Here is a 13,883-nt window from a genome sequence, read left to right as displayed (position 1 = left end):
GCAGGTATGTTATGCCTTCACTTTGCTCCTACAACAGGAGTTTTAATTGCTTTAATGGGGACTAATTGCTAACTTTTCACACCAGTGTTATCTCTACCTACATTCTTCCACAAATAAAGCGTAGAGAATATATGGAAGTGTTGGGGAGGAGAGTTCAAAACCTGTTGTAGATGATTGTAGTGTTAGTGCTGTTAATACAGGTTAAGTGAAGATCAACTTAAAGTGCAGCTTTTATGACACTTGCTGCATTTTTGAAAACGAAACTCTACTCAGGCAAACTTGATGCCCAAAACGCTGCTGTTGTCCTACCATCGGGGCAAAAAAGCTTAGTTGCACTGATCCAAAGCCCACTTGAAGCCTGTGGCTTTTGGATAAGGAGCGCTGCTGTAAGATGAAGATGAGTGATTAAAGAAGTGATGGCGAGCAGGTGAAATACCCACTGCTAGATTCCTTCAGGAATTGCTCTCAATTGCATTAGGTTTGAGGGACTTCTAACTTAAATCATGCAGGTTTTTTTTTTTGCAAACCCACCTAAGGCAAAACCTTCCAGCTTCTCTGGGTATTTGTGTGTTTTGATATGAGAGTCATCTGGCCTCTTTTGATGGAAATACTTAAGTAAGTTGAAATTTAAACCAACTTTATAAGACCAAGCCAGAATTTTTTCCTCTGTCAGTCATTTCAGAAGTGATGTGAAATGCCCAAGTGACAGCAGTCACCAGCTGTAAAATACCCCACCTCCACACCTAGGCAAAACCTTTGCTCAGCCTGGATGAGAAAATTGTCGCTGAGTTTTATCATGGCTGCAAATTTACCCTGCTTGTAGCCACGCACTTAAAAGTTATTTAAGCCATCATCTGCTGCTTCGAGGAACTGCTTCTCCTGCTCTTTCTTCTGCAGCTCAAACATTGATTGTGCCTCCTCAGGAGGCTGTGCAGGGCTTTTTGGTAGCATGGCCCCAAAAAACCTTTTGTGCCCTCGCCATGGGATCCCAACATGCTGCGGCAAGAGGGGACACCCAGAGGGAGGGAGGCAGAGCTGTCGGGGACCGATGGCCATGTGGCTACTGCTGCAGACGGACCTGGTGGCTTCTCCTCCTGGGACAATGCCTGCAGCAGCCGCACGGCAGCAGGGAGCTCTGCTTCGCACAGTACGAATCCCTGCTGGTCCCCAGCCTCGGGCAGCTCTGCCTCCCGCTGAGGCTCGCTGTAGCATCCAAACCTGAATTACTCATCCGTCTAAAGTATAGGAGGTACCACCACTGGGTCTCCCTGTGTGGTGCAGATCAGAGGCTTTTGAAATAAAATCAGAGACTTTTATAGTTTTCAGTGTTGCACAGCAGCTGCAAAGATGACGGCAAGGAGGAGATCATGTCTCTGTTGTCAAGCATATTTTTTTTTGGAGTGGTGGACTCTGAACAAGCAGTGATGTTTCTCCTGCTGGCCCTGGGAAGGAGTATAAATATTGGTACTGGTGTATATTACTTGACACTACAACAGAACAGGGAAAAACATCAAGAATACGAGAATTTTTTCCAAGTAATACCTCAGCCTTGGGCGGGGGGGGCAGAACATAGCATATTCTGGGAATGGATCTGCCACAGGTTGGATGCTCAAACAGGCTTCAGGCTCTCATAATTATTGGGAGATTAGGAGTATTTAAGCCAAAATGGTTCTAAAAAGATAACGAACGAATTATGTTGCAAGGTAAAATATGGGGCAAAAAGTTGGCTGATGGGATTACAACACCCTGCTTCACTGTATGCCACAATCTCTTATCTCATTCAGCGGAGATCCACAATGAGGATATAATGATAACTTAATGTAAGCTGATGATTTATCTCCTCAAAAATGCATGGTAGTTGTAAAACTGTCTATCAGATATTTTCAGAGTACTATCCTTCACAAGCCCTTATTTAACGCAGTTATATTTGCATGCATACCCTCTCTTCACATTTGCCATTTGTCACTGAGATAGCAAATTACATTCATCAGAATCCATTCATTCCCCCGGTTTCGCTGAATACAGGATTATCTTGGCTGTGTCAGCTGCCCTATGACTGGTAACTGTGAAAAATGGAGGTCGCCTTCAGATATTCCAAACATGTATCTTCAAAGGACAGTAGGTATTAAGCTAGAAAAGATTAATGGGCTTTATGTCATCGTGTTTGTGTGGCATAAATGTGGATTGTGCAGATTGATGGATATCTTGGTAAAAACAAATGCATTTTTAAACTACTCTCTTGCCCCTTTCCTGACAAGTTATAGTGACCATCAAAAGAAATATACTGAGGCATTGCCTTAAATCCTAGACAGATTTTTAAAGTTTTTTTCACCCCCAGGAGACTGAAAAACTTTTAGTTGTTGGCCAAAGAAACCACCATGCGGTCTGTTAACTATAGGTTATCTGGTCTATCTCTGTTGACGTTAGCACTAAAAGACTTCCGTGTCTTATTTGTCATGCAATCATGTCATACATAAGTAGCTAGGACATGAGCAGTTTTGTTGTTGGCTATTTCAAAATTCCTCAGAAATTTTTGTCATAATTTCCTATTTAAAATCTGAATTGCTTCTTGAGGACAGCCCTTCTGCTTGTCCGGCAGGTGCTTTTTTCTCAAGGAAAAGTAACAGCACAAAGAAAGTCCATGTCCAACAAGGAGGGAAAGCTCTACCTGTCCTTGGGTAATACACTGCCTTAAAAAGGTATTGAGGGCAAGGAGTGGACTCTCTCGGGGAGGCTAAGTAACCTTTACAAAACAACCAACGTATTAGGAAAAAGAGTTATCATTATCGATTCTCACAATAAATGGGTGTATTGATAGGATGTGCCAGAGGGAAACCGGTGGAGTGCAGCGAAGCTTGTGACCTTGGCTTGTGACCATTGATAGGATTTTTTTTTTTTTTTCCTGTAGCATCTTCACTTGAGAGAGAACAGGAGAAAAAATCCCAGGGTGCTGGTCTAGCTCTGCTGGTCTCGTTCTTTGTGACCTTGGGCACGTCAAATATCCACGTGGAAGCAAAACTCTATCAAAGTTTTGCAAGGCTGTAACACTTAGTTTTGTTTGAGATCTGTGGATAAAAGTGCTTCTCGCCTGGCAAGTACTATGGTTTTCAATGTGGTTCGGTCACAGGGAGATAGGATTATGCCACAGCGATAACTGCAGTGGTGCGTCTGACCCCCGTGCGATCCTGGGAGCAATTTGCTCTCGTCTGCTGAACGTGAGCAGAGCTGCAGGAACAGGCGCGATAGAAGGGAGCGATGTCCTGACCACGTTCAGAATTTATCTTGGGTTTCAGTGCTAAGTGTGTTGCTACTGTGTTTTGTTTGAGAGGCAGGGATTGTTGCAAAGCCTTATCTAATGTTCCTTTGGGATGTTTGCATTAATATTTTAAACTTGTAATGAATTTCTGATGGTGGTTGGTTTTTGTTTTTGTCTTTAAATTGCCTTTGGACTTTTAATTATCTTTCACTCCAAGCAAAGTGTGCTTTCACTCATGAGTAAGATATTAAAGCACTAATAATAACTTTCTGTTTTTTAACTTCAGTAAGACCACCATAGAAAACATTCCACGCTATTTGTGATAAGCATAAATCATTTTATAATTTATGTGTTTTGTATTATTTTTTCTTTCAGTGACTGCTTAAGTAATATGATAATTTAAGTAATAGTTGCTTCCTTACAGCTAGTCCTTGATGAGTGTTTGCTCTTGATGTGAAATTGTAACGCTTCATTAATACCACTACTTGCAGGAGGCTTGCAGTAATGTGGGTTTTAATTCAAATTTTTGCTTTTGAATCGAAGAATCTTGAAACTCAAGTCCATGAAAATCAAAGAGCTTTGTCCTGAGAGGGTGTGTCTTTCTCCTTCCACCTGCAGGGCTGCAGGGTGATCCTAGAGGGTTCCTGTTTGCCTGGAGCTTGGCTCATTTCAGTGGCTGCAAATTCAAGTTAAGAGTGTGTTTCAGCTCAGGCCTGAAGGGGAGTGGAGCTGGGCCAGGTGTACGGATCTTAAAGCTAGGTGAATTTCTTTGTGAACATCATCGCACAGTTCATTGATTGTCAAATTTGCCACATCACCAGTCTGACACCTCTGCCCTGCTTAAACCTTCTTATGAGGATGGAAACGGCGCCGAAGCTTTGTATTTGCCATAAATACTGGACTGAAGTTCTTTCTGAGAGTAATTCTGCAATTATAGACCATGATGTCATGCCGAAAGGAGCAGACAGTCAGCTAGGCTCTATGCTTTAATGGTTTCTGTGAAATTAGTAATAATACTAGGAGGCTAAATTTTAATTTACGGTGCAATGAAATGAGTAGTTTTCATAGGGCCAGAAGCATTCACCTTTGGAAGGGGTGTGTGAAAACGTCTGGCCTTGACCGCAACTCATTTCCAAGTGGGATGTGGCCCTCTCTGCTCTTTCTTTCGGTCGGGCAGGCTGCTATCCGCACAGCTGGCCAGATGTGCACAGGGCTCGGGAAAGGCAGCGCCTCTGGCGAGGTGGCTGACAGCTGCTGCGAGGGATATGGCAGCTGCCTGGGTTATTTTACAAAGCTGCTGTTTCCATCTGTTAGTTGGTTTGCCATAGGATTACTAGAGGATCAGATCAGGCAGAGGTTAGGCTGAAGGGGAGACAGTACGCATCAAGAGCATCACTTACCAGTACTTTAAGGGAGCAGAAACAGGCATCAGTCTCTTTGAAGCATGCCTCTGCACAGAGGGAATGCAGTGCATCAGCTTGGTTCTGGGCAGGGAGGAACCCTGGTGGAAAACCAGGAAACAGAGGTAGAAAATGGGGTCCCTGGTGATTAGCAGGAGGGGTGCGGCCTTCAGATATCAGGCTGAACCCCTACCATGGAAATGGAAGAAATTTTATACAGTGGGCAAAGGCCAGGTAGGACACCCATAGCCTGACTCTGCAGTGCATTATAGATCCTTTTCTCCTTATTCTCTCTTTCCTGCCATTGAGGTTTTGATTCCATGAGAACATGTCTTGAAAAACTGACTTGTGTGGCTTTGTTCTCACTGGTCTCCACATGGGAAGCCTTGTCAGGCAAGGAAAGCCGCCGAGGCTGCCCCAGCAATCGTGGTCTGAACAGAGGGGAAAAAAATTGTGGGAGTTTGGCACAACAAGGGCTCAGGGCCTCTTCATTACAGGCACTGTAGTTGAGGAGACTTAATTGCTTCAGACAGCTCCGAACTGTGACTGTTAAGGATATGTTTGAGAAAGTATCTGAAGATTTAGGGTAATGAAATTTGAATATCAGAAGAATTTTAATTCTTAAGGAGGCAAATGTTATTTCTGGCGTTACGGGGTATGGGCACTGATCCAAGCACGCTGAAGTCAATACAAAGCCTCCGTTTGGCTCCACTGAGTTTTGAATTAAGTCCACAGAATGTCTGATAAACTAAAAATGTTAGAGCAAGCTTCTGGTGTTAGCCATGTCCTTATGACAGTTGGTTCTGGTGGGATCAGATAAGCATGTTTTGTAAAAGAGAGAAGCTACAAGTAAGAAGAGAGACTGCTGCTTCGCGTCCTTTGTTGTTTCTTACTATTTTGATTTGGGATTGGAAAAAAGTTTTTTAAAAGTTGCAGTTTTTCTCTTGTGTATTTTCTGGTAAGATTTAAATTATGATCAAACTTATTATTTTGTATAATAAAAGGTTGGCAGCGCCTGCTGGGTAACTGTCTCAGTACTGGCGATAGGCAGGGAATACTTGGAAGTGCTGAAATGCAGTTGGTTGTATTTTCGTTGAGAGTTGTTTTATTGGGACACAAGTGGCAAAGACATGGAAACATTCATTACATGAAGTAGTCTAAAATGTCCCGTGGTTGGTTGTCTGCTTAAAATGTGTGCTTGATGTATGGCTTGGCACCTGTGTATACACACAGCTATGCTTTTGACTGCGTTTGGCATGTCCTGTGGATCACGCCCGCCTCTTTGTAGTGATGTTTAAGTGCACAACTGAATATTGCCATCCCTTGAAGATTGAAGGAAATTAGGTCAGAGGAATCAGACAAACTTGCCAGAGGGCACAGTGAAAGAACTAAGACAAAAACAGAGACGTTTTCCATCCCAAAATGTCTGTAGGTACCGCCACAGAGTATAAACTCCTCCCGTATCAGTGGCCGTGTGTGCAGACACGCAGTGGGCTCTCCTCCCTTCCCTGTGTACGCAGGTGTGCGCATACTTCGTGTTGGTTAGCAAGCTGGTGCTGTTTCTTCTTTTCACAGAATCCCTAAGGAGCAGTTTCAAATTGCCAGAAAGCATCAGCAGACTTAATTCGATTGTGGCTTGGATGTGGCAAGCCTGGTGGTCATTTCTCCAGGCAGCACACATCCACCTTCTCGCTCCACTGGCCTTCTGTGGGCAGAGCATGGCTGCTGCGGAGGGGTGCAGCCCCAGCGCTGCCTGGAGGTTCGTGGGACCCCTCGGCAGCTTCTCACAGGTTGACAGTGCTGCTATCGAGACCGGCGCTGCTTTATACCCTACAGAGCGGTTCTCAGTGCCTGAGATTTGGCTGCGTCCTTGTGAACTGCTGGCGTTAGTGGCTGAGTCGGGGTTTGCTCCACTGCAGAACAGCCTGAGCTCCGTGAGCCACGCAAAGCCCCCCAGAAGTTGGCTGATCCCCATCCATTGCAGCTAATGGAACCACTGGGAAGGTACCCTGCTCAAAAATAAAGGGGGCCTGGTGAGGAGAGCAGGTCCCAAGACAGACAAAAAAAAAAAAAAAAAAAAAATCAGTGTAGTCACAGCTTCAGGCTGTGAAGCTGCCTACTAACTGAGCAGCTCATGCAATTTAACTCCCTTCTTCCTGTGTTGCGGCACTCTTAATTTTGGGGTTCTTTGATCCACCTATTCATAGCTGTGAAGTGAGCAGAATTTAATCGGGCTCTGACAGGGGACGGTTGATTTTAATACTGGCCTCCTAAAAAGAGCTGTCGATCAAGGATGAGCTTTAATACCTTCAGCTTGCAGCTCCTTTAAACTTCTGCTGCAGCTGAGTGGTGCTTGGTCAGCTGTGGAGGAGCCGGGCACCTACAAAAGGCCCCGGGGGCTCCTCGGGGGACTCCCTCGGGGTTCCTGCCTGCCCTTTGCGTGAAACCTCTCATCAAGCTGGCATTTCCCAGCCACACGAGGGGAGAGCTTTCCTCTTTGAATGGGGAGTGCCTTTCATAAGTGCGCATCCCAAAAGGCCTGCTGAGCTTTTGTGAGCCAGCCGGAAAAGGAGTTCTGGATTGACTCAGATTAAACCTTTGCTTATTGTAGCTGGAATGGGAACAGCGAGGACAAGGGTTACTTTCTGTACCTAATTTCAAGTTATTTTAGTTGGGGATGTTAGATAAAATAGTAAATGACTGGCAGGATGATAGAATATGGTTTAATTTCAGATTTACTATCTGCCAACACATGCCATTCAATCAGATAAACACAGGATTTCAGCTGTCATCACAATACCTTATGCATACTTAAAAATAGAGCACTTTTTCTCACACCAAGAAGAAATTGAACAGGTTTATATATAGGATGTATACAGTCAGGATGCTGGAAATTTTGAAATAGTGTGCCATTTCTAGAGAGATTCCCTATCTTTAAATTAAGCAATTATATTAGAAGTAGTAGAAATTCTCAGGATTGCAAAAATTTTATCATTGTCAACTGCACAGAATAAATAAAAGTAAAGGAAACAGCATGAGAAGTTGAAATATATAAAGTGAGGGAAATGTCTGTAGTATTTACAGCAGAGAATTTGAGACCGTATAGAGGGCAATACAACTCAGAACTTCTCTGCATGGGAATACAATTCCTCCTTTGGTTTATAAGCTCCCATCCTTGCTGTTTAGTCTGTCCTGGTGCATGTATTGCGCCTATCGCTGTCATGCTTGAATGTCTACTCTGCTCGGGAGTTGCAGTTAGAAGATGGCAATCTAGGATTGCCCAGCACTACCCTAAATTGGCTTTTACAATAAATGAAATTTACACATTCTCCATCTGAAGCTTCCATCCTGAAAACACACAACTTTGCTTAAGTGGAAACACTTATATAGGTAAAATGTTGCTGTATAAACACTTGCCACTGATGCTTTACATTATAAATACAAAAGTATACAAATGGGCATGGCTTTTTGGCCCATGCACTTATCCAGTATTTGTTGGTTTCTTTTTTATTTTAACCCTTGTGAAGAGTAGTTGATGACACAGTCCAGCATTTTGTTGTGGTCTAGCCTGGTGTGTTTATGAGAGCTGCACAGAACAGCTTGTTTCTCTGAAGGTCATGTGAACAAACAGCAACAGGCATTTTTCTGCTCACAAGTCCGCTGCCGTGCTTCCCCAGTAAGCATCCAAGCCCAAGCTCTTCCCTGCTGCCGCTTCTCTTCTGCTCACTAGCCTCTTTATTCCTTAACGCCTACATAACCTGTACCTTCACTCTAATATTTCCTACCTATTTTGCTCTTTCAGCTTTTGAAGTTGGCTTTGACTTGGAGATGTCCTTGTTAGCAACCACTAGCACTCTCCAGAATAACCGATTATTGCCTGCCCTTGTTCCCTTCTTTATTCTACTGGCTGCTCCAAAATGAGCTCTAAAATGACAGCCTGAGCTGCTCAGCATAATGGTATCTTTGAAGCCAAGACTTGTACTTTGCTTTGAAGAGCAGCTCTATCAAAAGGACAGCATTTCCTGGTGAACATAAGGGAAAGAAGGCACTTTTTTTTGAGAGTGTTGCTCCTGCAGGTTTTTCTGCTGGGGCGAGGCTGGTGCATTTCATAGCATGTGCAAAGATGCTCGTGAGCAGCTCTGCTACAACAGATTGGCTTATTGCCCACGGAGACTTGAGGACAGCAAAATGCTGAATTTCCTATTGCTCGGTTGTCATCCCCTTCTGGTTAAGTTCTCATGCACTTCAGAGAAAACCTTGATTATTGGGTGGCGGGTCCTTTGGCTCAGCCTTGCGAGAGTCTTCTCTACTTCCACCGCTCCTTCCAGGAGCTGGGTCTTGGCTGAGGAGGCAGTTTGTGCTGGGCTAGACAAACAGATAAAACAAAGAAATAGCGAGGCTAGAATGAAGTCAGCGTGGGTGTTTTTCAATCTTAAAGGCTCTGGAATTTAGTTTGGTTTTCATTTTGTTTGGTATTTTTTTTGTCTCTCTCGGAAAAGCCTTTCACATACAATGATGTCCTAAACAATTTATTTGAAATCATTGGTGGGTGGCGCACACATTACAGGCTGTGGTTTCATTGATATGCTCAGCCTCACTAAGTAGATGGCATATTAAATGTTTTATTTACCCCGTGTGCTACCTGTCATCTAATCAGCTTTTGTTTTTGCTGCATTCTGCTTGTATTATAGCAAGAGTAAGTGGTTTCATGTAAATTAAAACCACATGAAACCTTTTAAAGCCATTTAAAAATACTAAATGGTTTTGCAAATAGGTTTGTCCGACAAGGATTGGAAAAAGAGCTCTTTGCTTACCCATTTACTCTTTTGTATGCTTATTAGAAGCCCCCCATGTGACTCTTTCATCAAACATTGCATCCTGGTACTCATCTAGAATGCCAAAAGTCATTTATACTGTGCTCAAGAGTGGTTTGCATAAACAGGAGGCAGTTAACAAAGAATACAGTTTTGAGCTGTGATTGCAAATGTTATTTTATAAATTACAACACAGATGCACAATGAAGTCAAAACATGCATTCCTGTGATGTTTTCTAGCGTGCCTGGAGCATAAAGCAGTGTCGGTATTAACTATTATTGCTAATGCTGCATTGTTTCACTGTGAATAATTTTGTTTCTTACAGGTGGATCGTATCATCTTCTGCGTCTTTTTGGAGATTGACTACAAAATTTTCAAGAAGAAAATGGGTGAATTTTTCCCTATAGGTAGGTGTAGTAATTGAGTGCCATCTGACTTGAAAAGGTGATGTAGAAATAGACAACAGTTGGCATCTTTTCTTCTTTCCCTGCCTAAGCCAAATATTAAAATGTGAACTTTCTTTAGAGATCAGCTGCATGTAGAGGCCATGATGCCGGAGAAATGCAGACATTTAAAATTTGTGAACCAGTAAAGCTGTTTTGATAATGCTTTTGCAAAATCAAGCCTTGCTTTTGTATGCTCAGTATGAGTAGTTTGTTCATTCCTTATTGTAACCGTATCTCCTCCCAAAACCTGGTGCGTGGCACTCGTTCTCTTGACTCTGAGAGGAAAATCATTTGCACTAATAGTAGCTCCTAGTGGATACAGCGTATCTGTGAACTATGTGCATGCTTTGCTCTTTCATTAATGATGCTGGTAGGGTTTCTCTGGGTCTGAAGAGATAATACCGCAGGGGTTAGAGCCCAACTGTGTCTGAATGAGAACTTTAAACTTGAGCTGTCCCTGTGCAAGAATGAATTGGAGAAAGATGGCTCTCACCGGAGCACTTGGGAAATGTTAGCCATTCATCTTACGTTTCACACAGGAGGTTACTTTCTAGAATGTAAGAAAACCTGATAGACAGTAAATTTGTTCACACCCCTCCCATGCCTGTGATTTATTTTTATTATATATCATTAGAAAACTGTTAGTGTTTTTTTTAATCAACCCTAACCTTCTCCCATTTTATTTTCAATGACATCAGTTCTACGATATGTGATAAGATCCCAATTTTAGTGTTTTGTTTTATCATCCCTTTCACAAGTGGCAGTCGCTTAAATACTCTGCACTCTGTCTGTCTGGTGGAAAGGGCCTGTGAGTAATAGGAAGCAGAGCTTTGGTGTGTTGTGAGAGTCTCAGTTATTTCTACAGGAAATTGTGATGTTCTGTCTCATCTTGCTAGAATAAAGATTTTCGTAGACAACTTTGTAACCTCCAGTTTGCAATGATTGGCAACAAAAAACTAAAAATCCATTGCATTATTCTGGTAGCATGGAATGGTGTCTATCTGCAGAATAATATTTTGGGCTGGAGCACACTGAATATGCACTTCAGGCTGCATTCATGTCTAATCCATTCAGTGTGTGCTTTTTTTAGGGGACGGGGGTGGCAAATATACTCCAACACATAAGACAATGTGGTTGTAGCCTGCCTGCTGTTGCTGCTTCTGTCTCTGCCTCTGCTGTTCAGATTAAGGTGGAGTAAGCTACTCTGTGTCAGTTTGTCAACAAATTATAGTATTAATACCTTCATCAATAAGGTCTTTGAAGTCCTAGATGAGTCTGGTATTGTTACTACAAATGTCAAGTCCGCCCAGGTCTGAAAGACCAAGAGACAAGAAGATGCTTCAGGTGCTGAAGCAGGACAGATCCAAAGGGGAAAAGAGAGGAATATAGGAGATTTATTTCTTTTTTGGGTTGTCAAAACCTAGCATTGTTGAACGCCCGAGCAAAAAGGACCTGTGTGGTTGGATGTCACGGTGTATAAAGACTTCTAATTGCATTATGCTACATTGTGCAGATGATCAGTTGTACCATAGTTTTAAAAGCATGTTTATTCTCATGCATATAAAGTTTTTACTTTTTTTTTTTCTTGAACTAAAACTGGCAATTTGATACATGACCATAGTGAGGTGGTGGTGGCAGAGACCATTTTAGTGCAGCACCATCCAGCAGTTTGCAGCTGATCCAGTGCCTTTGCAGACAGTTCTGGAGACAGATGCTTTATTTTTCAGCGGCCACAATTTGCTATGGATTTCTAAAAGATCTCAGGACCTATTTTCATAGGCTTCATAGGTTTTCGGTTCATGACTAATGATTCCAAATACCAGTTATGATATGCCTTAATGATGCTGGTTTCCAGAAGGACCTAAGTGTCCACCAGCTGATAAGCTGGAGCTTTAAAAATAGCTAGGTTGACTTCTAAAATCTTCTCCCTGAGTCAGTGAAGGATTTTCTATGACTAGATCAGTAGTCAGTGATTTGGGAGATCTGATTTTAATCTCTTGTATCACCACGGGTGTGTGGTGTGCTCTTACAGGAGTCACTTAGATCTTCAGCTTGTGAGGAGAGAGGCAGAAAAGATGTGTGCTACCAAAATGACTTTCAGTTAGTGTCCCTGGAGAAAAGATCAGAGTCTGGGTATCTGTCCTGGAGGAATGCCCCAAGAATTAATATTCAGAGTCAGGCTTTTTTTGCCCTCCTGAAGTGGCACTTCTCTGCTGGGTACCTTCACAACAACAGATGGGCTGAAGTTGACCCCATCCTAAATTGCCTATAGCTGAATGGTGACAGCATTGGCTGGAGGTCTGAATGGTTATCACCAAATGACTATCATGTCTGCTGTTTGTTCCTTTTTTCTCTTGTGAATTGGTATCTGCATTTAACTCTAATATAGGTTAGACAAGTTCTCTTTGGACTCTCCACCTGTAGGGATATTCTGTCTCACTGCAAGACTAGTTTCTTGCACAAAGAACTTAGTGTGATTCTGTGTGAAGGAACTAGCATCTCTCTCTACCTTTGGCAATAAATTCCTGATATTTAAGCTCTGGAAGGAATAGCCACAATTCTGCTGGTGTTGTTTTTTTTTGTTTGTTTGTTTGTTGTTTATTTGTTTGTTTTTAAAGTGAATCTATTAATGTAGTGAAATGAAAGTCTTTAAGGAAAGACTTGCTGTAAATTTGAGCTGATAGTACACTTTCTGAATGTTCACAGGAGAGAATAACACGGAGATATTACTTTAGGCTTAGAGGAAAAACATTGAGACATTTTAAAATGTGCATCTCACATTACGAAATACATCTACTTTAATAGATGTGGAAAAAAATGCTTAGAAAGAAGAATATATTCATGGAGTTATATACATAAATAGTTATTTCATTAAACCTGGTGCATTAATAAATCCAAAAAGACATCCAAGTGCTTGAGCTAGTCAAGTGATAATGAAATGAATCTAGAGTTACACCTCAGTGCATTAGAGTAAGTGGAATATAGATATAGGGAAATTGTTCCATTAGTTGAACATATCATTAGACCTATTTTGAGAGTGGAATGCCAAAGAAATTAGTCGAGTAATAGTACTGATATTAAGACAACTGCCAAGAACCTTGTCATTTGCAAACTTTAAATATATAGGGGAAGAGGCAGACTTCTAAGTAATTTCATATCTTAGGAGTGTAGCGTAGCTGTTCATTAACAGACCAGTTGTCACAGGCTCAATGTTTCAGATCTAGTCTCAGTAAGCAGTAGCCTGTGCAGAACCTGAGCCAAAGCCGGTGTGCTCTAAGGGGAAGCAGTGCATAAGCTTTAACTCAGAGTCAAGATCTCATCCCTGTGATGGCCCAGAAAAGTTTTAGAAGGTAAAGGTCCTGATCCACACAGAATTTAGTGTTGAAGCACTGGGGTTTTGCTGAGAAGTTTTTGTATGCTCTTGTTGAAAAAGAGCAAGGATGAAAGACTCTGTAGGACAACCAACCTTCTGTACTTAAAATGAATCACTGTTTTAACGTAATAGGTGAGGCAAACAGCGATTTTTTTTTTCCTTTTACCAGTTGTGTCCTATCTTCTAGTGGAATGAAATAGCTCGGATATCCTCCCTTCAGCTGTGTTGGGAAATTCTCTCTGCTTAATCTGAGATGATGTCTTGCCACATATCTTTCAGGCAAATAAAATGCCCTTGCCTGTAATCCTGGCTCAGATGTGTAGCTCTTACATTGCTGGATTCATTGCTACTGGTATTATGCATGAGCTTTCCGGGAAAGCAGCTGATACTCGTATCATTTTTTCTTTTGGAATTCATTGTTTCTTCTAACACAATTCTATACAGAGCCTGGAATCTAGGCATTACTTTTATTGCTAAATATATATTTATAAGACCTACCAGAAAATGGTATAAAAGCAGTCTCCCTTGAAAAACTTTCCTTACAGTAATACATGTTTCTACGATGCTATTCATGTGAGTAAAATTAAGCACAT

General features: G+C 42.1%; 1 protein-coding gene across 8 annotated transcripts in view; it reads left to right on the top strand.

Annotated features, from left to right (window-relative positions):
* The window catches only part of MACROD2 (mono-ADP ribosylhydrolase 2), an 860,596-nt gene that overhangs the window by 765,610 nt on the left and 81,103 nt on the right, over positions 1–13,883 (top strand). For all 8 annotated transcript variants that reach the window (XM_066995337.1, XM_048060981.2, XM_048060980.2 and 5 more), the window contains one exon: positions 9,797–9,878. In XM_066995337.1, the coding sequence (XP_066851438.1) occupies positions 9,797–9,878 (82 nt within the window). The remainder of the gene's footprint in view (positions 1–9,796; positions 9,879–13,883) is intronic.

This window comes from Anser cygnoides, chromosome 3, assembly GCF_040182565.1.
Source record: "Anser cygnoides isolate HZ-2024a breed goose chromosome 3, Taihu_goose_T2T_genome, whole genome shotgun sequence".
NCBI classification, from domain to species: domain Eukaryota; kingdom Metazoa; phylum Chordata; class Aves; order Anseriformes; family Anatidae; genus Anser; species Anser cygnoides.
Note: the sequence above shows the minus strand (reverse complement) of the source record. Positions and strands in the feature narration are given on the sequence as shown.